This window comes from Xenia sp. Carnegie-2017, unplaced genomic scaffold, assembly GCF_021976095.1.
Source record: "Xenia sp. Carnegie-2017 unplaced genomic scaffold, XeniaSp_v1 HiC_scaffold_23, whole genome shotgun sequence".
Lineage (NCBI taxonomy): Eukaryota > Metazoa > Cnidaria > Anthozoa > Malacalcyonacea > Xeniidae > Xenia > Xenia sp. Carnegie-2017.
Window position 1 is genome coordinate 6,267,866 of NW_025813486.1, and position 23,639 is coordinate 6,291,504.

Consider the following 23,639-nt stretch of genomic DNA (forward strand, 5'->3'; position numbering starts at 1 on the left):
GCAAACTACAGTTGGACATTTTCAAGAGGGCAAACCATTTTAAAACGCAATATTCAATAAAAGGTAGAATTTGCGTTTTAATTAGAAAGAAGTGTCTTATATCCGTCAAACTTCCTTTTTTAGATATGTAACAACTTTTTTGAACAGTTAAATATTTATGCTTTAATGCTGAACAGGCGGTGTCTCCGTGGCAACGTTGATTTGATTGGTTGCTCTATGGCCGTTGATTGGCTAGACGAAGGTGTGCGAAAACATTTGGCCAGAACTGTCCAATTTTGTTTGAACGTAGATCTTTTCAAACGTAACTGCTATAATTGTTAGTTTCTGTTGATTCCTGTAAAACTTTATCGATGGAACAAGGTGTGTATTGTTTTTATTTGTAACGATAGATTGTTCGTCACTTTGTGTAGAATTGATGTAAAACTCTTTGTTATCTAACTAAAAATGTATTCGTGAATTCGGCTCTTGTTTGTTGTCAACCACTTCAACCTTACTAAATTACTCATAGTTTCGGTAGGATTAAATAGTTTAGTGGAGATTCGCGTGCCTTTAATATTTTTAATATCCCCGAAGTCACCACAAACAACGTGGCAGAATTTTGTTTTTTTGGCTCCATACTATGCAAATCTCATCTCTATTTCTACCTTGGTTTTCGTTCAGGATTGAGAATAATCAGTTACGTTTCAAGTATTTTGCTACCACTGAACAGCCTCTTACCAGTGATGAAGTCAGCCTGAACTTTTACCACTACAATGCAAATTTTACAGCAAAATTGGCATTCATTTATTTAGAAAATTATTTTCATTCATTTTTCTTCCTGCAGTGAATGAAAACAGAAATGTTTGCACAGCAAAAGCCAAAAAACTGCGACTTTCAACTGACTTTTCGGAGAAAACACACTTTTTCATGGCTTCCCTATATTAATTTTGTTGATGAATATTTAAACGTGAGCAATTGACTTGTATTTAAAATACACCCGGTGATTAAACTTTTAAAAAGCATAATTTAAACGTCTGACTGACCTCGTGGCACCACATACCACAGTTGCACGCTTGTCTAGATTGAAACCACGAACGTTCACTGATTCATTTGACGAGCCTCTTTTAGCTAATTCTTCATGGTGATGGAAAATCAGTTAAGTTAAAGCAAATTGTTCGGATTATCTTGCGTTTAAAGATCAGATTCCACATCAGAAATGCTGCCAAACAACTCCACTCAATAAGGTATTTAAATTCAATGGCATTATGACATGGCACGATCAACTTAGATTTTGTATGTCTGTAGCTACGTTTGTTTAAACCACCCTTTAGTGGCAATAATGTTAACTTCGTAAAAACTTTAATTGTGCAAAAACTGTGCGTCGCGACGACACGAATGATACACACCAACCGTAGGAGAGGCTGTCGGTTTTTTACTCCTACGATGAAAATATTTTTGTGTTCATTCACTGGAAAAAAACAATTCTATAATTCATTTTCTAAAGACATGAATAGCAATTTTGGTGGAAAATTTAAGTTTATGGAGTAAATCATGAAAGGTTGGTTTCGACGCGTTGCTCTGTGATAGCAGACCACATTCGACCTCAAAGCTCCACGGCAGAGGATAGTTAAACCGTTTACAGTAAATGCAAAGATTTCATGAACAACGAGTTTCAAAATCCTGTTCATGACATACAAAGTAATGTTGGAGGGCAACAATTATATTCTTTCCGCACAGAGTACTATGAAATGCAGAAAATCATCTCGTGTGATTTTTGTGTGAGCGCCATGTTTCTCGACGCTCCTATTTTTGTGTATTGGGTCCTACAAAGACTTTTCTTGTATTCTTCATGCATATTTTCCGAGTGTCTGTAAATCACAGATATCACTAAAAACGCTTTTTGTCTGTGCTTCTGCTTTGACTTTCAAAGTGTTGCATCACATAAAAAAGCTTTTAAGTGTCTTGTCCGATATCGGCTTTACTCTAAACGCCGTTAAAATCCAACATGTCGCTGATAATAGCTAATTTACAGAGTACAGATTACTAAAAATCGGTTGCACTATTTTTGGAGCGATATACTAATTTTGCTATCATTTTCTCATTGTTTTATGTACTTCAGTGTAATTAAGGACATGTGAGAGCGAGGCACTGCAAATTCAGTAAGTTGAAATCTTAAACTTTAGTCTTCGTGAGAGCCACGTGCAGCTTAGTTTATTCAGGTGCGAAACTAAAACGCTAATTGGGTGTGAAGGGGGTGGGGGATAATATTCATATATTCAGCTCTGTCCTGCTGACTTCTTGTAGGCCATATCCTGGAACTGTAAGATTAAGATCTATGGTTTGGGTAAGGGATCAATTACTTGTATTTGTAAGACAAGGAGTTAGTACCACGAAGAACATGGGATATAACTTCTGACTCTGTCCCCTTCACCGGAATCAATAAGTTTATTCGAAAATAAATCAATGACGTCATGTTCTTTTTGGTGTATGTAGTATGCAGAATGAGTACGTGTGAACCAAGAGATTGGGACATCCCAGTGTCGTATACAGCACAGAACACGTTTAATCCTATAAGAAATGTTGTGGAGACAATGCACATCGAGGAAAATCCTCAATTGGAGGTGATTCGTCTCACTGTTGGTGAGTAGTTTTCAGATTTTATTTCGTAGTGGCAGCATTCGAAGTAAGCGGTTTAAATCAGATCTAATGTCGAATTAGCGATTTCTGTGTTCGCTCAGTGGTAGACTTATCTCTAGCGTCATTAACCCTCGAGAACGCCGTCCAGGCGACTTCACAATTCTTTTGGATGATTGTATTATCTTAACAAAAAAGAAACTTCGTTGGATTTCAAATAACGTTTCATTCTATTTATTGCCCTGTTTAAATTGTTGCCGTTTTTGAAATAATTACAAAACCCGTCAGGTCTCTTGGTGACGGTATCTATAATGGATAATATTTTTTTCAAAGTTTCTAAACATAGGCGTATGTGATGGGGAGGGGAGCAGGTGCCCTCAAAGAAAGTTTGGACACTGAAAAGTTGAGTAACTTTTTAACGTTAGTCGAGCTAAAATACGGTGGAACCTTTATTGTGAGTTGGGGGGGAAAATAAATGCCCCCACAGAAGAGATAGCTTCTGTACGCTTGTGTTTCTAAATCTACGTGTGACAGCTAGGTCTTTGGACGACGGTATCTAATGGACAGTATTTTTCTAAAGAGTCAAAAAAGCTTTTAAAAAGGAAACTAATATTTAATCTTGGACAATTAGCTCAAAGATGATGAAGTTTCATTACTAAAGTAAATGGTTTGAACACAGGAATGTCGTTACATGTTTGTAAACCTGACTCTGAAGATGACTATCGCTAAGGTTGTTGAAACGTCAGTCAACATCAACATCAACAGTTCTTCTCAGGACTCTACTATCCTGGACGATCTACATCTACAAACATGTGAAGTTTCATTAGCATTATCTGGGTTCGGTGCAACCTCCTCACCTTCGGAGCCAACTTGTACGAAAGTAACCTTCCAAAAACCGTGCACGACTGAGTTATCGTTGTGAATATTTTTTATATTCCAGGTGATCCCACAGTTTTTGGCAACCTACCACCAAGTGAAGAATGTGTTCGGGCGCTCTGTGACGCAATAAAGTCAGGAAAAAACAACGGCTACAAGCCAGCCTATGATTAGTTACACCGACAGCTTTGATCACAAGAATTAACCCTAATCATATCCTTCCCACCACAAAAAAAAATTTGTGTTCAAAAATATTACTCAACGAAATTGGTTTCAAAACAGAATCTGCTAGCTAAACAACAGTGCAAAATAGTTTTTCCTAAATCTTAAGCTAATTGTTTTTTTTTACTATGATAACAATTGTTAGACTTTGTTTTAATTTTTCGGAACAAATAAGTCCATTAAAAGAACGCTTTTTCAAAAACATTGATTGTCTTTGTAATACAAAGGCTGTATAAAATCCTTCAACATTTTGAAATGACAAAATATGCCAGTTCTTCGACGATGCCTTTGAAATGAATTCAATCAAAATCACAAGATTTTTACAACTTGCGCGATTCAGCTGTAATACATACCCTAGGAGGCTAACGGAAGTTAAAGGAATTTTATGTTCGGGATTTGCATTGGATATAGGATGGAATTTTTTTTTACACAACCTCTGTGTGTTCCACTATTCCAGTCGTATACAATCATCTGTATTTGTTTTTGTAGGATGCAAAGAGGCACGAAATGCCGTTGCAAAATACAGTTCAACACCTGAATACATCGTGGATGCTGAGGTACATATTCCTGCTCCATACCAATAGGGACACTTGTTGATAGTGATATTGAAAGAGTATTTAGGAGTTATTCATGTCAACATGTTTTGTTGTTGCCCTAAAGCCATCGTCTATAATTTTACTTCAAGCTGCCTAGCTCTACAAAAACGAACCTTTATTGATGCCTATGTCAGCATAAAGGACTCCCTCCTCTTATGAAGACAGAGAAAGCTGACTTTTTATCCTCTTCCCCCTTCTGCCTTCCCCCTCAAGTTTTGGCATTCCACTAAATTCCATTAAATACAACTCATTGACAATGGTCAAGCAAAATGTAGTTGTTTGCTTGCATTAAATCATTTGCAATAAATAATATTCTTGAAAAACGGTTTTTAGTTTACACAGGGTCTTAGCATCCTTGTTGAATACACTTCTCTCTTCCCTCCTCTCAATAAGTTGTCGATATGGAAGAAAGTTCGTTTAATTTTTACGTGTTTTAATCTCACCATTATAAATACGGGGAATGCGAGTACTGTATGCGCCTACTTAAAATGTACTATGTCTATCAAGGTGAGGAGATCTTAGAAAGCGGCTCTACCTGACTTTGACAGAAATAAGAGAGTCGGAAACTTTCACATGAAAAATTCTATGAAAACGCCTATACTTCTATATTTATGTTGCTTTCTTTACAGGATGTTGTCTTGGCCAGCGGTTGCTCTGGAGCAATCGAGATAGCATTGAGCGCCCTAGTTGATCGTGGTTATAACATCCTAATTCCAAGACCTGGTTTCTCTCTTTACAAATGCATCTGTGGATCGAGGGGGATTGAAGCACGATCTTATAAGCTGTTTGTAAGTTTGTACAAATTAAAGATATTACGTTTACGTTACTGCTTACGACTAAAGACTGTTTTTATTGTGTGCTAATTATGATAATGAAGATTAAACACTGTTCTAATTATATTTTAATTGTGATACTGGAGATCAAAGACAGTTCTAATTAAATACTTAATTGAAATCAAAGTTTCAATAGTTCGAAGGAATCCGTTAAAACTAACCTCGAGTCTTGCTTTGGACTTTATGTTCAAATGAATAATGATTATTCATAATTTTCAGCCTGAAAATGGTTGGGAAGCCGACTTGGACGGTATGGCTTCACTTATTGACGAGAGAACAAAGCTTATTGTCGTTGTCAACCCATCAAATCCCTGTGGTTCTGTGTACAAAAGAGAACATTTGGAAGAAATTTTGAACAGTAAATATCTCAAGACATGTACAAGTTTTTTCCGCCAATTTGTCCAACAAACTTCGTGCATTCATATTGGTCTTATTTTCTTACAGTTGCTGAAAAATACCGCGTCCCAGTTCTCTGTGATGAAGTTTACGCGCATGTCGTAAGTGTTTGTTAATTGCATGTCACGTGACGACTTTTAAATACGTTCATGTTTTAACTAATGTAAAGTCATCACGATTGTAATATTCGCTTAGACATGAACGCTTCAAAATAATTGTGCATCTCGAAGTTGGGTAAAATTAAACTGAATGAAATGGGCGTGCAGCCCTGCGGGTTGCATAACAAAATATTTGTAAACCCCAATGACATAGAATTCAATATACATACTAGTTGTCTGACTCTGTCGAAATTTAAAAAACGAGTGAGACAAGTCACCATTTTGAAAGGTGGGAAACTTGAGGATGTTTATATTACGACTAATATCTGCTTTTCCTGAGTTGATATAGAGCTGAAACGCTCATGTACTCTAGATTTCATTTTTAAATGTTTGTTAGGATTGGTTTGTAAAGACATCTTTCAAGATGGCATCCTTGCCTCACATCGACACGGTTGTTAGACATGCAGGGGGTTGGGTTCTAAATTTTATTGGTACTGCCCGAGAAGGTGATAAGGCTTTGCAACACTGAATGAGGCTTGAACTAAATCAACTTTCTCTCTTATTTCCTTCAGACATTCGGCAAAGAGCCTTTCCATAGCATGGGAAGTTTAACAAAAAATGTTCCTGTTCTAGTTGTCGGTGGCATTGCCAAAAGGTGAGCATGCGCATTTCTATTGCATTACGTCATTTTGAGGAGACCATATAAACGTTGTGTGTCAATGACAGGTTCTTGGTGCCAGGTTGGCGTATCGGATGGATTGTAATTCACGACAGAAATAATTCCTTTGGTTTTAAGGTATGAATATATCGCTTGTAGTTATGGACTAGACTCCATTAATACCATCAAGAATTTATATCTTTGGCTGTTTAAAGTCGAAGTTGAAGGAAAACATTTTTTAGGTATTCATTAAAATCAACGGTACAATCATTGTTTTTTCGTTGTCATGTTAATCGCCATCGTATTGAGATAGTTATGACTCCAGATCCATAGCTAAGTCAGCCTGTTTTTACTCCAACGCAAAATTTTTGTGTTTATCTCCCGGAAAAAAATGGGAAAAAATATTTTCTAAAGATATGAACTACAGTCAAAGCTGTATAAAGCGGCCCTGCATTTAGCGGCCCTGTATTGAACAGACACTTTGTAAAGTCCAGAATCATGTATAATTCGTAGGAATGAAACCTCTATTGAGCAGACGTGGACACAAAATTATCCAATAACATAAAAACCTGTGTTTAACGAACAATTTTTCAAAATATTTCATGTTATCTACAGACATAATGTTAGTCATAAACATACTGTCTTAACAAGTACGAAGACATTTTTCATAATGCAAGTGCATTGAAGATAAAATAATTATATCAAACATGAAATTTTTTACCAATTATTATTAAACATAACTTGTCAATGTCAAATGTAGTTTGTCGTTGTCTAAAAAAGATGACTTTGCAACAAAATCTTTGTTCAGCCACTTATTTACTGAATATTACTAAATATTACCAAAAATATTTCTCAGTTTTGTTATTATTAACTGAAGTCATTTCTAAATATATCTGCACCGTTTAATTGTTGATTTTACCATTTATGTTATTTTTAACAGAGAGAGGCCTGGTGACAAGTATCTCTGTTAAACGGACACCTCCATTAAGCGGACGCTAGTCGGTTCGCCGAGGGTTTCCGCTTAATACAAGTTTGACTGTATAATTTTCTTAAAAAAGTAGAATTGCAGAAGTAAAAATTAAGGTCTTGCTTCGCCATTACTCCAGACGTTCAGGGAGAATAAACATTCTAGAGAAACGCATTTACCTCAACTTCAAACGATGGCTGTTGGTGATTGATGTTAAGAATGCAATGATTGCAAAATACTTAATTATTTTTTTAACTGTGTTTTAGATAAGACAAGCCTTACGACGTCTCTGTCAGGTTATTGTTGGTCCATGTTCGGTGATACAGGCTGCACTACCGACGATTCTTTCCGATTGTCCGACTCAGTTCTTTGAAAAAACACTCAATCTTATGAAGGTAAAGTACTTACTTTTCAAGAACAATGGCGGACTTCTTGGTGGAGGTGGGGTCCTTCAAATATAAGTTAAAAAACTTCAGGTCCGTCAATGTATATAGAACTTAACCAACTCATCATTGATTAAAAAATTTAAAACCAAGAATTTCGTCACATTTTATCATTATGTCATTTAGAAAACATCAAATATATTCTACGAAAGTCTTTCATTACTTTCAGAACTTTATCCAGTCCGCTCACAAGGTGCTATGTATATGTTGGTAAGAGAAACTTGTCAATTTTCTTTTTGCTCGTTCATAATCTTAATCATAATCTCTTTAAAACGTGTCGGTTTTATTTTAGATCGGTATCAAAGTTGATAGGTTACACAACGTGAAAGATGATGTTGATTTTACACAGAAATTGATGGCCGAACAATCAGTTTTGTTTTGCCAGCAACGGTAAGTTCCTCACTGTCGTTCAACCATGCATATATCCATGTTACTTCATCTTATTTTTATTTGAGACATGTATGTCGTTATACTTATCCCAAGTAGACATTTATTTAACTGAAGTGAATAGTTAGGTACACCTAAGTCGATAGTTTTGTACAGTGAGGTATAGCCAAGTGGATAGTTAGGTAGACCTATGTACATAATTGGGCACTATCCTTTATCGATATTTAAGTACACATGACATTTGTCCGTAACACTTTGATGCAAATCCAGAAAAATTTCGATTTTTGCCAAGTTTTTGGGAATTTTGTTTGGTTCTTGTTTCTTTGCATGGCTGTCATTATGTCTCTACTTTACTGCTCTTAATGATGTCAAGAAGGTTGTTGAAGTGTGCATAAAAAATCCAACAAACAAGTCTGGTCCTTCCACGCTATGTTTTAGATCATTATCATTATTCATTTCGTTACAGTGTAGACTTCTTTTGTTATTTTGGCCAGCGCAGAAACACTTGCATAGTAGAGAAAATTAATCAAAGTATTTTTCTTATTTTCTTCTGTACAGTGTTTTCAATGCCCCAACTTTTTTCGCGTTGTCCTCACATGTCCCGTGGAAGTCGCGCGAGTCGCTTGCGAGAGGATCGCGCAGTTTTGTCGTGATCATCGAAAGAACGCTTTGACCAATGGACACATGGATCATGGGATTGGGATTTATCACGTCAACGGTTATTGATATTTCAAAATAATATCATAGAACTTCTAAAACTCAAAAATATGGCGATGGCGGCTTCTGTATGTTTTTAGTCTGTGCCAAATCAAAAATGGCTAAAAGATTAGCGTTCCAGTTTGTGTCAAAACCATTGAACTATAATACATGGAACGCTACCTGAGGCAATTAATTGAAGCCAAATCTTAACTAGACACGTGATATTCCACCCCAGACACGCGTGTTTAGTGTTTCGAGATTCTCTCACTGAGAGAAAAGTGATTGACTACACACGCGTGTCTGGGATATAATCATGGCTTCAAAAAATTTTTTTCACAGGTAGTGTTCCCCTTTTTTAAGGTTTTTCTAGAATGCTAGAAGTATATTTATTATATTAATCAATGTAGTTGTGAATATTTGTGTATATCTTTTATTAATGGTGGTCTTGGTAATATTATAAGGCGACAAAGGATTTGCTTTCTTTTGTTTTTTACTCTAGTTTACCGTTTCTTGAGAAAAATCCCTATTTTATTGATTTTGTTGTGATTTTATGTCCGATGTTTTCATACTTGAAACGGTATTTTCTCCAAAATTGATCTAATTTTCGCATCATTTGCAAGTGATGAAAAGCGTAAAGATGGTAAAATGGACTTATACACAGTGGTTTCATGTTCACGTGTTTGTTGTTTTCGTGGCTCCCGCGCGAGGAAGGATTTTAGGGGCTGTTTACATGATCCCGGGTAGCCGGGATTCAGCCAAGCGTTAAATGATTTTTGCAAATGGAAAGGATTTAATACTTATCATCAGATGAATGTTCTTCAACACTTTCACAATATTCTGATTTAATAACTATACGCATAACATTCAAAATCGAACAAAAAATTTGTCCTAATCTGAAAATTACAACAGGCATTACTTGCGGCGCTTAACAAACAGTTGTAATTTTTACGCTTGAAGTTTCGACTCTTCTCAATGCATCGAAATGATTTTACGCCTCACTGAATCCCGGTTAGCCGGGATCATGTAAGCAGCCCCTTAGAAAGAATTTTATTGGTTCGTGGCGTTGGTCACACGCAGCGTTGATCACATTTCGCCTTAAAACATTGTCATATTCATTTCAATGCTATGCGATACCGAAAGAAGAAACGAAAGGTGAATACATGTGTCTTCATTTCTTATAATTTTTTTGAAAGGAGAACAAAAAGAAGCCTGCGTTTGGGGAACGACTTCAGACGCCAGCAATCTATATAAATACAAAGAATATAAAATTTAAACAAAGGTTAGTGAAATCTTCTCGCATTTTTAAATGTTGTGTCGTCATGCAAACCTTTCATCAATGAAATAGATTCCCTGTTCACCATACCAAAAAGCCAACATTATTAAGAAAAAATGTAGTTAACTAAGAAAATACTAACAGTTTTAGATAAATTTTGACGGGAACTTGTCTTATAAGAAAATTGTGAATCTAGATTGAGCCTAATTACTCCCACACACTTGGTCAGCCTAAATTGTTGTTTCTCTTCATTTTACACATTCATGATTTTATATAAGATTATCATTACTTTATTATAACCACATTTTGTAGACATTGAAAATCTTTTTATGCATTCAAGTATCAATGATTTATACAATTTACACTGTCTTGTTATTTACCCCCAGCGGTTGTTTGAATTTTAAATATTTCTTTAGAAATTCACATTGTTGTCAATATGTCGGAATTTCTATGTCATTGTATCATATGATATCTAAATAATGGCATTCCGGATTTGAGATGTACTATCCAGCCCAGGTTTTTCGACTAAACAAAGCTCCCTTCTAAAAGCACACTCGCTGAGTGGGCCTTCAAATTCATTTCATGACTATTCCAAGACATTTTCACTCCACTACTTGATTTGAAATTATTTAGCAAAAATCTTACTGTCGATAGACGAGTCTGCCGTTGATACGTAAGAGCACAATTTCTGATTCACACTCGATGAGCACGTATGAGTGAGAAACCTCCCCCCTTGCTTCCAACCTTCTTTGGACTAATTTGTGTCAGGAACTTGTCTTAGATTGAGTGCAAGTTAGTTCCTCCATGCATTCGGTCTGCTGAATTCTCGTTTCTCTTCCTAAGGCGTTCTTATGCCGTTCTTCTATTGTCACCACTCACCAGAAGGACAAAAAGTAATAAAAATAGCAAGGCAAAAGATTGATGTCACAAATACATTGATTTTTATTTTAAATGTGAGTTTTACATGATAATTTGTACGCAAAAAGATTCCTTTCAATAGAGACATTTTTGGTATGTTTGATATGTTCTTCTACCCTTCTACCCACGCACGCCTTCACATTTTGGCAATATGCATACAAACGAATTAGTGAAAAAATAAGGTTACATCTAACGAATACTTTAAAATTTGAATGATGTGCTATGGAAGTTTAAACATTTAAGATTCTGTCGTGAACTTTTCTAGAATACTGCTTTTGAAAAGTGACTAATTAATATCTCACATAGTGAATTAAATAAACATTCAGATTTTTGGTGATAGTTTAATCATTTTACAGTCAATGACTTTAATGACTCACTGACAAAGCCATTCTAAGGTTTTTGTATATCATAATATACTAGTTTGGAAATCTTTGCACAGTATGATTTTGTTACTAAAAAACCAATGACCTTCTATCTTGTAAAAATTTACTCACTATTTTTTAAAAAATGGTTGTAAAAATGAGTACGCAAGGTTAGTACTCCAGTCCATTATGAAGTTCAATAAAGCACAATCCTCTGCATTTTTGAGCACCCTTTAGTCATACTAAAATTAGCTAATACCTAGCCATAATTTTTCTACTGCCAGGCAATTTTTATCACAATTTTGTAATGCTGTAAAATACAAAAGCCGATTCATTCAAAAAAACACTGTCCAAAACAAGTGTTCATTTTCTCTCTTTTCTTTAGAAAAAGCCAAGCTTATTACTTAGCCATATTAGTTAGCTATGTCGAGAGTTTATATCCTTTGTTTTCTTACTTAGTCACGTGTTTCTTCCTTTCGTGACAGCCGCGCGTGTAAGAAGTATAAAAGAGATTTTATTCGTTCTTGGACTAGGCGTTGCCATTATCATACGTGTTAATTTGGCTAATTCACTTAAAACCGTTTTCCGCTGTTCCACTCATTTCAATGATTCAATCTGTGCTTGCAAAGAAGGGCGATTTTTGGGTTTTATCACTTTTCATTATTTCTGTTAAAACAAGAAGATTGAAAGAGGTCTGTGTTTGGCGAGCAACTTCATACACCAATAATCCATAAATACAAAGACAAACAGATATTTGAGGAAGGTGAATGAAATAGTTTCTTATGACTTAATTCTTATGTCGTCATATAAGTTTTCAATGAATAATATAGATTCGCTATTTTTCCTTATTGTGAAAAACCAACTTTATAAAGACAAAACGCAATGTAAGAAGTATATACTAAAGCAAATTTGTGACACGTAGTTGTCTTTAATTGAGCAATTTTTAATTATTTAACGCATTTGGTCAGAGCAAATTGTTGTTTCTCTTCTTTATTCGTTCATTATGACTTTATTTTATCAACATTATTTGTTTAAAGTTTGAACTCAGAAGTATCGTTGCATGTTTGTAGATGTACATTGTTTAGGTTAAGAGAGTCCTGAAAAAGACTGTTGGTGTTGATGTTGAATGACCTTTCTACAACGTTAGCGGTATTTGTTGTCTTGTTCATACGTCATCGTATTGTCTGTAAAGGAAATTTTTGGGTATCAATTGTGTATTGTCATCACGAAAGTAATGTTTGAGGTTGTGAATAAGTCGTTTTCGAAAAGTGCTGGTAATTGTTGTGATCTGTTCAGTGGATTTGTTCTAAGTAGGTATACCAACTCTCTAACGTAAGCCCTCCATTGTCTGTAGTCAGTGCTGTAAGTAAAGCATTTTGCCTAGTCCCAATGAATGCTGTGTTTTGTCAGTTGTTGATGCTCTGCACTGCGATTAGTTTTGTCTTGTTTCTTTTTTCCTCGTTTGTGTTCAGTAAGTCTTTTGTTTAAGTCACACCGATGTAGAAGACGTATCAGTCGGAGCAGTTTATTCTGTAAACTGCACCTTAGCGCTCTTTGTCTTTGACGTTTGTTAGTACGTTTGTAGTAGTGTTGTGATTGGTTTATGTGCGACACGTATGTTGTATTGTCGTAACGATACTCGAGATAGTCTCAGACGTAACTTTGATATAAGTGCGTTGCTGCTGTTGTTGTGTTGTTCGTTTTGTTAGGTTCATTGTGTTTTTTAAGCGTTGCGTTTGACTCACACTATGCCACACTGCAGTAACCCACTCACCCTATGTGTCTCTCTGTATTCCCCCACTCACTCTATGTCACACTGTAGTCCCCCATTCACTCTATGTCTCACTGTAGTCACCCACTCACCCTATGTCACACTGTAATCCCCTACTCACCCTATGTCATACTGTAGTCTCCCACTCAACCTATGTGTCACTGTAGTCCCCACTGATTCTATGTCACACTGTAGTCCCCCACTCACTCTGTATGTCAAACTGTAATCTCCCACTCGCCGTATGCCATTAGCTGCGGAAATTGAGTTTTTTGTGAGCTTTGCAAATGCATGTTTGAAGACGCATGAACAACAGTCTACAACGCAGAATAAATTGCTTTTTAAAATATAGAAAATTTCCTAACATTGCAAAGGTCATTCGACAAACTGAAGATTGTCAACGTTATCAATAAAACGTAAGCACTAGCTGCACTAAATATCATTGAATGAATTCTGTTGAAAAGGTCAAAGTGAGTTTAGTCTTATAAATTAAAGCACGACGTACTGATCGACACAAACTATTGTAACAACAAATACAATATATAATATAGATGCAAAATTAATAAACTAGAGCAGAATCAGCCAGAAAAGTGGTTACGGTTTCCACACAGAATTTCCCTCATTATTGTTAGTTTTCCTAATTTGAATAAACTTTCCTTCTCCTTCAAAAGCTCTCACTTCGATGTATTTCCCTCGTTGTCGCTTTTTTACTTTCGTCACTTGACAATGTAGACTTTGAGCCATATTTAATGTTAGCTAATAAATACACTTTACAAGTCGCTACACACATCAATTTTCATGACTTCAAACACACACAAACGATACAGAATCGATGAAATAACGGGAATAAATAGTGGACTATAACTATCGTCTACTCTTTGCAAAACCTTACTGCAGAGAGAGATCTAGGATAATTTTGAAGGAATGGTGCTCTAGTTTTCATAAGATCTCGTTCGGTTAGTTTAGTTTCACACTTGTCAAAAATGATCACTAACTCGCAAAAATGCAGTTTTCTTCAGCGGTTTTCTCAAGAAAATAGTCATTTAGTGTCATGTAAAGGGTTGCAAAGTAACTCTTGAATATTTGCAGGTAAACTATCATTAAATCAACAACATAGTAGGAGCATTAAGTTTTATTTCGATTTTGTTCGTATTTTAAAATTCCCTTTTCTTTCATTATCGATTTCTTTTTTTTGCCTCGTAATTTGCAAAATTTTCTTGCAAAAGTAAAATCTGATTATGGAAAATGCTGTAAATCGTTGCTGTAATTATATTAATATATATTAATATGATTGGTTGAAATTTTAAAAGAAATAAACATTTTATTTGAATCGAGTATTCATACAAACACAGCTAATTTTACTAATGTTTTGTTTTTGACAGAGACGCAATAGATTTATACACAAGCTCTACGAGTACAAATCATCAAAACGCCATGGAAAACTTACTGTCTCTATATTTCAATTTTTACGAACAAAGCCCGAGATACTGCAGCAGACAGGCTAGAAAACGGTGATGTTGGTAATGAAGTATTTCGCGAACTTATCAAACGAGATTTACACGAAATCGAAACAAAGCTAGATAATCTTTCGAAAATAGACCTTTCCTCCAGTTTGACTTTCTTGAAAGAAGGATTTATTCTACTTTTTAATTGCATTGACGACGTAGAAAGTGATAGAGAATGTGAAGAAGCAAGTAATAATGATGAGCCCCAGGCAACTTGTACTGCCATCACCACCAGGTATGATCTTTCCACTGCAATACAACATTCAAAGGTTTTTGAAAGGGCAAAGGAACGATTTAAAAAATCTCGTGAAGAAGCAACAAGAGCTTTCAACAACAAAAATTTAAGCTTGGAGGACAGAATATTTGCCGTTATTGTTAAGATCATGGCACAAATTTTTGAATGTCCGGAGCATCAGGAGATTGTCATTGGTTTATGTTTATCTTATATAGAAGAACTGCATGAATTGGACGGTGTTCGTAAAATGTTCTCTGTTTTTATCGGTGGTGGCATGAGAGCGATGTTCAAAAAATCCCAAAGAATTGAAAACATAAAGTCTGTCATTCTTCTCAACCATCATTTATATCAGTTTATTTTAAGGATCAACCAGAATCACGATCATTTACCAACTTGGCCATGTATTGAACTTGGCGACGGTAAAATGTTCAATCCAATACAGGACAGGCGCAAGGAATTTCCTGTCGAGTCTTGGGATAAAAATTTGATTGAATCTTCCCAAGAAATGGGAAAAATGAAAACCAAGATGTTTGAACTTTTGGGCAAGATGACTATAAATGAACATTTTGCTCCAACATTGACATCACCAGTTGAATTAGTTATGGCTTTATTAAGAAGTGATATTTTGGTTGCTGGAGGTTACTCACGTGGTTATATAAAGAGTGTTGAAATTTTTTCATGGAAGGAGAAGAAATGGTTTGAGATTGCATCAATGGAAAATGTACACGACTCGCCTTCATCATTTATTTATGATGATAATTTATTTGTTGTTGGAGGATCTTGCTGCAAGTCAATAGAGACATTGAATATAAAACAGTTTCCTTTGACATGGAGAAAATTTCCCACAGAGCTTCCTTATGAATGTCAAAGTCATCGAACTGTTGTTTATAAACAACAAATCCTTTTCATTGGAGGAGTTATTAATTATAAATCATCAGATTTGATCAGTGAAATAAATATTGCTGGTACAACATCTCATGTTTTAAAACAGTTGTGTCATATGCCTGAACTACGGTATTACCATGAAGCTGTTGTTGTTGATGATAAAGTTCTTATTTTTGGAGGAGTGGGAAAACATTTCAAAGTTTTGTCCAGTGTTTTGGAGTTTGATCCAAGGACCTTTACATTTAAGGAAATGCCTCCATTACCTTTTCCAATGTATAGAATGGCAACAGTTCCATGGAGAGATCAAGTTGTTCTTCTTGGAGGTCATGGTGGAAGAAAAAAGTTGAACAGTGTTATCATGTATGACATCAAAACAGGTAAGATTACAGTCTTACCATCCATGTTGGAAAAGAGATGGGGATGTTGTGCAGTTATAACTGGTGATACAATTGTTGTCATGGGAGGTCGGAATGATAAAGATGAAGAACTTAAATCAGTGGAGTGTTTCGAAATGGGAAATAGTTCTTCATGGACATATCTTCCTTTAATGAATAAATCACGAATGGAGCTATTGCTGAAGTTTTACCTTTTGGACAAAAGTATGTCTAAGACACGAAATTTCATTAAGTTATGGAACGTTATAACTCATCAATGTTTGTTTGGACTACATTGGACGATGAATTTGTAAAATTTAAAATTTATAATTTAAAGGTTTATACAATCATTAACAATTTTGATAAATTTCTGAAATAGGTGAATGTCTTTTGTATCTAAATAAGTTTGAGTTTTTAGACAATATTTTATACCTTTTTTCTTGTTCTTGTTTCATTGCAGTTTATTGACCAATAAAATACAAGTTTTCCATGGTAAAAATTACTTTACTTAAAATATTTTTCGTAGTAGCAAAATACTTTATTTCCCTGTTTACCATCCACCACATTTACAAAAATCTACTAATTATCTTACACATTTGAAATGTTGTGAAGACAATTAGTTTGTAATTAACTTCTCATTCGCGAACACAATCACTTTCTGCATTACTGAAGTAATAATATTTAAGCTTGGTTCACACGAGTAAAATAAGCACGAACGTCGAGACTTTTGTTTCTATTGCTCTAGAGGTTTATAAAGACAAACACATTGGGATTTTCTTTAAATCTTTTTTTTGTTCTTCTTTTGTTCTTCTCTTAGCTTATGCTTGAATTTTTTAATGAGATTTCACCCCCAATTTAAAAGAAAGCAAAAGAAACAGTAAGTTTTACCCTGTATCCTACCACGTTTGGTAATCTTCAATAAATGTAGGTCCATTTGAGAAATAGCAGTTGAGTAAGATTTCCAATCTTTTTCGTGGATAAAATTTTTAAGATCAAATTTTCATACCTTATGCACTGCTTGTTCTTGTTCAACCATTATTTCCAGTGATGTATCTTTTATGCCATGCTTTCGGTCGGAAGAGGAGTAGAAATTTCCCAATAAATAGTAAATATTCTCTTTGGAGATGAGATAAATATTATTTCACAAACAATTTGTAATATTATGTTTTATTCGTTCATTTTCACGCTTTTATTCGGTGGTTTGTAATCGTAATACCGCAAAATCTCAAAATTTGTCTTGTAACCTAGCAACTGCCTTTTCTCGCACATTTCAATGTATACTCACGTGATTTCTCCACGTGTTCCGCCTATCTTCAGAGGACGGAACCATTGAGTTCTATAATAACTGGAGCGGCTATCTCTCAAAAGTTGATTCAAGTTTGTTTTTGCGTTTGAATTTCGTATCAGAGTAATCATGTAGACGCATTTACATGAATTTTGAAAATTTTTGGCCAGAAGAATCATCGCAAAGGTAAGAAATAAGAATAAGCCATTATATTTCAGATATATTTGTAAAACTTGTAGTTTATGGTAACATTTCATCAACAGTTTCAAACTATTCATAGCATGTCTGAGATTCAATTAGTGGCAAGCACAATCGTGCCGAATCAATTAAATTTTCCAGTTCATTTTACGTTGAATTAAAGTATTTATCATTCACACATTACTATATTTTGAAGCACTCATTTTAATTGCACAATTTGCACTGATACCATAACAATGATTTTGTTGCATGTCAAATAATATTGATAATAATTTTATCTGCATCTAAAATGTGTTGACAAGGTTATGGCAAAGTCAACATTAAGGCAACTTGCATGAAAAAATTGACCACATTGATCACAACCCAGCCAGTCTTCATTGTCATCCTCTCTGCATATTTTGCAAACAGCCACATTTTGCTTCCTAAGATATTCATAATGAATTCCATATAAAAATATTTAACCAAATGTTATTTATGCCTTACTGTGTGATATCATTATAGCAAGACCCAAGTAATGTTGAAATGATTCATTTTCTCTCAGTCTCTATGTTTGTTGGTTTTTGATTCAAGCCAAGGGCTAGACATCGGGCAAACTGATGCAAAATGATCAATTACTGAATAATCATGTTTGTAAAAATAGCTATTCAAGTAAAATTAGGCTATTTTAAGCTTACCAAGCATATGTACACTCCACAGTTATACATATCTTCCTGTTTACAATGAAGTGGCTCAAAACATTACCATGAGCTTGAGTTCCAACCTGTTTTTACATCTACCAAAGCACTAAAGCAGTGACAAACAATGACCACATGAATGATAATATTGATTGTTGAAAATGATTTTTGGTCAAATCTTTTAAGATCAAGTTTCATAATTACGTTAGTTTGTTTATATGATACATCATGTGTGTATTAGGTGTCTTTTTGTCTGCACTTCCTCCAAGTGAGTCAAACTAGAGTGTTGTTTTTGAGAACTTATCTAAAGTCTATATTACACAAAATTACTGTTGCATTTAGTTAAAAATTTTTTCTTTGTTAATTAATGAATTATATGAGTTAATGTTTCTATAGATACTAATTTTTCATGTAAATCGGTGGACTCATGTGGTCTAAGTATGTGTATAATTCATGTCTACTTTTTATTATTTAGCTTAAATACTTATAAGTCAACCAAAAATTCATGTTTAATTCATGTTAAATTCATGTTAAATTCATGTTAAATTCATGTTAAATTCAAAAATTTAGTTAAATTCATGGACCGGTCAACCCCCCTGGCGGAGATTAATACTGGCCGGTATACAAATGTTGTTTGTTTGTTTGTTTTATTTTAAATACTTACCAGTAGTCTTCAGTGAATGCCATGGATGATGATTTGAAAAAGGATAATTTTGGTTTGGTGAAAAGATATATTAGCCTATGTGCATCTTGTGCTTGAGTTGTTTTTAACAATCTCTAAATAAATGATTCTGCAGCAAAACAGTAGTGTAGTTTTTAGTCAAACTCACAAAAAGCGTCAATTATCTAAAATCAAAAGAAAGCATAGTTTGAAGAGATTTCCCCTCCAGTTTTACGTGTACATAGCACTCATGTTTATAAACAATTACTTACAATGATAAATAAGAAGACTACATTAGACGCTTTTTTCTTTTACAGAGTAAGTCAGCCAACCAGGTTTGAATTTGGTGACTTCTTTTTCAATAATTTTTAATTCTTTTTTAGTTATGTCTTTGGGACTTTCATCCTCTTGCACTATTACGTCATAAGTATGCTCGACAATCTCTGCATTGTTCTTGTTTTCATTATCAGTCTCCTCGTGTTTTCTCTTTTTTTTATTTTCTTCCAGATTCAAGCCATTGTCCAATGTTATGAAAACGCTGTTTCTAAAGTGTTGTGGGAGGGCTGTGAAATTCCATTCTTCAAAGGTATTGAAAATTGCGTACATGTGTTTACAGGGAAATTGCGTTTTTCTCCATGAATCACAGCTACACTTTGGAACACTGAGATTGTTTTCTTACCATTTAGGTTTGTCTGATGAGCTCCTAACACAGAAATCACCGTTACTATTGTCGATGCAATCAACATCATTATCGCGAATATCGCGCGATGTGAATGAACTTTTCATACAGTGCTTGATAAAGTGGGGAGGATCATCATGTGTCTATATGTGACATAGGAAAAAAGGACGAAGAGAAGGCTGAAAAACAGAGTGGTAGCGTAGAGAAAACAGAGCAGATAAATGTGAGTAACGTGCATGTGAGTACAAACACTAGGGTAGCCTTGCAGACTGCGCAAGGAATTCTCGCAGGTCAGAATAGGAAGAGAGTACGAGTGCTTTTTCACTCGGGAAGTAAGAAGTCTTTCGTCACAAACAGACCAAAACAAGATGCGAAGCTTAATGTAGCAAGGCGGGAATGGTTAGAGGTCAACACTTTTGGTGGTGGAACAAATGAAGGTAAGATGACAGGGGTCGTCAATTGCGAAGTCGCATCAGTTAGAGGTAATTTCAAAATTCGTTTAGAGGCATTAGTAGTTCCACGTATTTGTACGGTAAAAAATGAGCATATTGAGGTGGCTAAGGAACAGTGTTCTCATTTGAAAAGTTTGTTTTTTTCAGATGTAAGTTTGAAGCAGGAGATGTTGGAAGTGGATGTTTTGATAGGAGCAGATAACCTTTGGGCTTTTCAGAAAGGAGAAATAATTAGGATCAAAAAGAATGAGCCAGTTGCGATTGACACTTGTTTAAGATGGATTGTAAGCGGTCCACTGAAAGGGAGCTGGAAAATCAAAAATGCACATGTTAATTTAGTTTCGCAGACTGCAACGCAGAAAAACAGCACAAACAGGCAGGTGAACAAGTTATGGGATTTAGAAACACTTGGGGTCAGGGAAACTGACGATGTGCACGAAGCCTTGTTAGATAAAATTGAGTTTAATGGGCATAAGTACTCTGTTAGATTGCCGTGGAAGCAGGGTCATGGGCATTTACCAAGTAACTGCCAATAGTTTAGCACGCATGAAAGGGCAAAGTAAGCGTTTGTCAAATGAGCCTGATTTGTTAATGGAATATGATAAAATTATCATGGATCAACTAAAACGGAGTCATTGAAAGGGTTGACGAGTCAGAACCGGGGATGAATGTTCATTATCTTCCCATCAAGCGGTTATACGTAAAGAAGCCAAAACAACTAAGCTAAGAATAGTGTATGATGCATCATCAAAGAGGGTAAGAAAGGGACTTCTTTGAATGACTGTCTTCATGGGACCATCATTAACACCGTTGTTGTTTGATATATTAATTAGATTTAGGAGAACAGAGTGCCTTTCTAGGAGACATAGAGAAAGCATTTTTGAAGGTAGATGTAGACAAAGCAGACAGGGACTATTTAAGATTTCTGTGGGTTAGAGATGCGACTAATGCTAATTTAGAGGTTGTTGTTTACAGGTTTTGCAGAGTACTGTTTGGATTAAATGCCTCGCCATTTTTACTCAACGCCACGCTTAGGCATCACATAGCGCAGTTTGCAGAATCACATCCAGTGCTTGCTCAAGAATTGAATAGGCCCCGTCCTCGTATCCGGAGTTTTGAAAACAGGTTTTCTGTTTGCCCTTGTGTCCACGTAAACGGCGTTTTCGCCTACCAAAACGATGCTTTTAAATACGGCTTCCAGAGTGGATTTTTAAAACGCCGGTTTCACAACTACGTGTGGACGGTTAAAACGGAGGTTTTCTTTACGATGACCGGGGTGACGTTTTATCGAGTCGGATGGAGCATGCGTTTTGCGCCGAATTCAAAACATCAGTTCAAAGCATGGTTCAAAGGTTCAAAGTTTAAAGCATTTGTTCAACATGGCGATGCAGAATTGTATAGCTATTTTACTCAGGCTTCTTTCAAGCATCATAGCATTGAGTTACAAATTAACATCTTGAATGTTCACGTTGATTATTTAAGAAAACGAATTAATATTATGAGGATGATCTCTATTTCAAAGTCACGGGAAGTTGTTCTAAAACGAATAATAAACAGGCGAAGTCATGCTCTCTACGCATGCTCTTTCATATCGTTTTTCGTATTGCGTTCGTATTTGCGTATACATGTGGACAGGCGAAAACGATTCAAATAGGCTACGTGTGGACGCAAATCTTTTCAAAACGGAGAAAAACCTTCGTTTTAAAAACTCCGGATACGTGTGGACGGGGCCTTAGTTGTCGGGTATTTTGTAGTATTCAGTTTTTAACAAATGGCTGTTCTCACTGCTATAAATATGTAAACGAATATAAATATCAACACAATTATCGGGCCGTCTGAACAAGCAACCAAAATCGGAACCGAAGCCATCAGGTCAGACAAATCGGATCGTATGAACGGGCTTTAATAATTCTAGTTCTCATTTTACAATGTAAAAATGACAGGTCAGATAAATAGGAAGTGACAATGGACGACCTCAGTATCTAGAAAGTCATGCTTATTGTCATTTCAAAATATTTCTTCAATGAAAGTGTAACTCAGCTAGCAAAATTTTTGTTTCGTAGGCACTTTAATGCATAAAAACTGGGCAGTTTCAATATAACTGACGATATTGTGATCACGGGAATTTCGCCAATTTTTCATTCACTTTCTTGAAGCTTTTATAGCAAAGCAATTTTTGCATGGAATTTTTTTTCAAATGGATTCCAAACTGATTCCGTGTTTTAATAACGTGAGGTATATCCAGTAACACATGGCTATTGGATTACAATAATTCAAAACAAAGCGTTTCTTCCTGTTTGAAAACAATGAAATTTGTTTGGAGGGATTAACAAACATTCCTTAGGAATGATGTCAACATTGAAATATGTTGTAAAATGAATGAAAAATTTTGTCTTTATAAAAGAGGATTTTATCTTTCCTTGGATTCGGCTGGACTTTTTTCGGTAAATTTATACGATTGTGATGCGTTTCATCGAGGTGACATTTTCGAAGGACGAAATGTGAGACGTTTGGAAAAACGTGTTTCCTGCTTATTTGATAACTGTGATGTTTCTAAACTTGTGTCGCTTCAGGAAAAATTTGCTTTAAATTTTCATGTTATTCCACTGTATTTCTATTAAGATTACTTTCACTATGTGTTAATTGCCTTGTCCATTACCTCATATTCTACTTTTCATTCGTCTGGTATCCTAGGAAACAAGTGAAACGAAGCAAAACTTCATTCATTTAGAATTCTTGCGCATTTAACAAAACGATAAGTTTTTTTTAAAATAAACATGTTTCAACATCTCATGATGCCATCTTCAACAGAATTCGATAGATGTTTCCGAAATCTTTCGACTCGATTTTGCCGTCTGTTTCTTATTCGTAGCGGCAATAAATCACGAATCTCAAAACTCATTTCACTTTATGCAATTTGAAACAGCTTCAGTTATGTCCGCCATATTAAAAGAATTTTATGTTAAGCGCATATCTTATTACGCATGTTATTAGCATAGTGACAGCCAATGAAATGCGCTTCCTGACCAATTGGAGCGTTTTGTCGCTAGCCAAGCTATTAACCTTATACATACAGCACGAGGTTGCACAGTAGAAGTGATTTAGAGGGTCCGTTTCTCTCTGTTTATTTATTCTTGAGAATCGTATATAAATAATAATTCGTCATTTATATCTATCAAAAAAATGGCGTCTTCTTGTGAAGACAAAGCGACAGAGTGCTGTATAGACACTCGCCTTGCCCTTATTTATGCGAACATCCAAAGTCAGATGGTTGTCAATGGTTGTTGCAACGTGAAATATTTCCAAGGATCATAGTATCGACCTAAAAGAAAAGGAACTGTGGAAAATTTTCATCATGTGACTCACGAGAATGAAAATTTCAAATACTGGAAGGTCTGTAAAAATTGCTTTTTGTTGTTGTTTTGAATAAAGATTTTCAAACGTCAATTGTTTTTAAATAGCCGTTCTTTTATCACATCAACTAAATAAACAGGCTGATACTATTCAACGAATCCTTGTGTTTTAGCAAAATTACCGCTAAGATGTAGTTTCGTCCTCGATAAAGGACGCTTCCTTCAATAA

General features: G+C 35.2%; 4 protein-coding genes across 10 annotated transcripts in view; all 4 read left to right on the plus strand.

Annotated features, from left to right (window-relative positions):
* The window catches only part of LOC124449641, a 43,004-nt gene extending 28,450 nt beyond the window's left edge, over positions 1-14,554 (plus strand). The window contains exons 3-4 of one of the 2 annotated variants that reach the window (XR_006949462.1): positions 12,021-12,104; positions 14,492-14,554. The gene's annotated coding sequence lies outside the window, so the exon portion shown is untranslated. The remainder of the gene's footprint in view (positions 1-12,020; positions 12,105-14,491) is intronic. The other variant, XR_006949464.1, reaches the window with a different exon arrangement.
* On the plus strand, positions 254-9,260 carry LOC124449634 (tyrosine aminotransferase-like). 6 transcript variants are annotated; one of them, XM_047000581.1, is made up of 14 exons: positions 1,001-1,223; positions 2,099-2,138; positions 2,473-2,619; positions 3,554-3,658; positions 4,201-4,268; positions 4,937-5,095; positions 5,360-5,498; positions 5,585-5,637; positions 6,207-6,289; positions 6,361-6,430; positions 7,526-7,654; positions 7,829-7,912; positions 7,995-8,092; positions 8,648-9,260. In XM_047000581.1, exons 3-14 carry the CDS (start codon positions 2,481-2,483, stop codon positions 8,760-8,762), a joined length of 1,242 nt encoding a protein of 413 aa, XP_046856537.1. In that variant the 5' UTR covers positions 1,001-1,223; positions 2,099-2,138; positions 2,473-2,480; the 3' UTR covers positions 8,763-9,260. The 6 variants fall into 6 exon arrangements, with proteins under 6 accessions (XP_046856535.1, XP_046856537.1, XP_046856536.1 ...); XM_047000579.1 differs by lacking the exons at positions 1,001-1,223; positions 2,099-2,138 and adding an exon at positions 254-360; XM_047000580.1 differs by lacking the exon at positions 2,099-2,138.
* A 20-nt stretch (positions 14,555-14,574) lies between the features above and the next one.
* LOC124448998 lies at positions 14,575-16,891 on the plus strand (the record flags this gene model as incomplete). Its single annotated transcript, XM_046999940.1, has 1 exon — positions 14,575-16,891. A coding segment is annotated over one exon (1,848 nt), but the record flags the coding sequence as incomplete, so codon positions are not given.
* Positions 16,892-19,726: 2,835 nt separating this feature from the next.
* LOC124449645 lies at positions 19,727-20,684 on the plus strand. The gene is made up of 2 exons (XM_047000599.1): positions 19,727-20,042; positions 20,205-20,684. Exon 2 carries the CDS (start codon positions 20,225-20,227, stop codon positions 20,591-20,593), a length of 369 nt encoding a protein of 122 aa, XP_046856555.1. The 5' UTR covers positions 19,727-20,042; positions 20,205-20,224; the 3' UTR covers positions 20,594-20,684.
* Positions 20,685-23,639: the final 2,955 nt, after the last annotated feature.

Coding starts and splice junctions, on each gene's coding strand:
- LOC124449645 (XM_047000599.1), top strand. CDS start 20,225: ATGTTGGAAGTGGATGTTTTGATAGGAGCAGATAACCTTTGGGCTTTT.
- LOC124449634 (XM_047000578.1), top strand. CDS start 2,451: ATGTTCTTTTTGGTGTATGTAGTATGCAGAATGAGTACGTGTGAACCA. Junction 6,290..6,360: donor GTCGGTGGCATTGCCAAAAG/GTGAGCATGCGC, acceptor TGTCAATGACAG/GTTCTTGGTGCCAGGTTGGC. Junction 6,431..7,525: donor ATAATTCCTTTGGTTTTAAG/GTATGAATATAT, acceptor ACTGTGTTTTAG/ATAAGACAAGCCTTACGACG.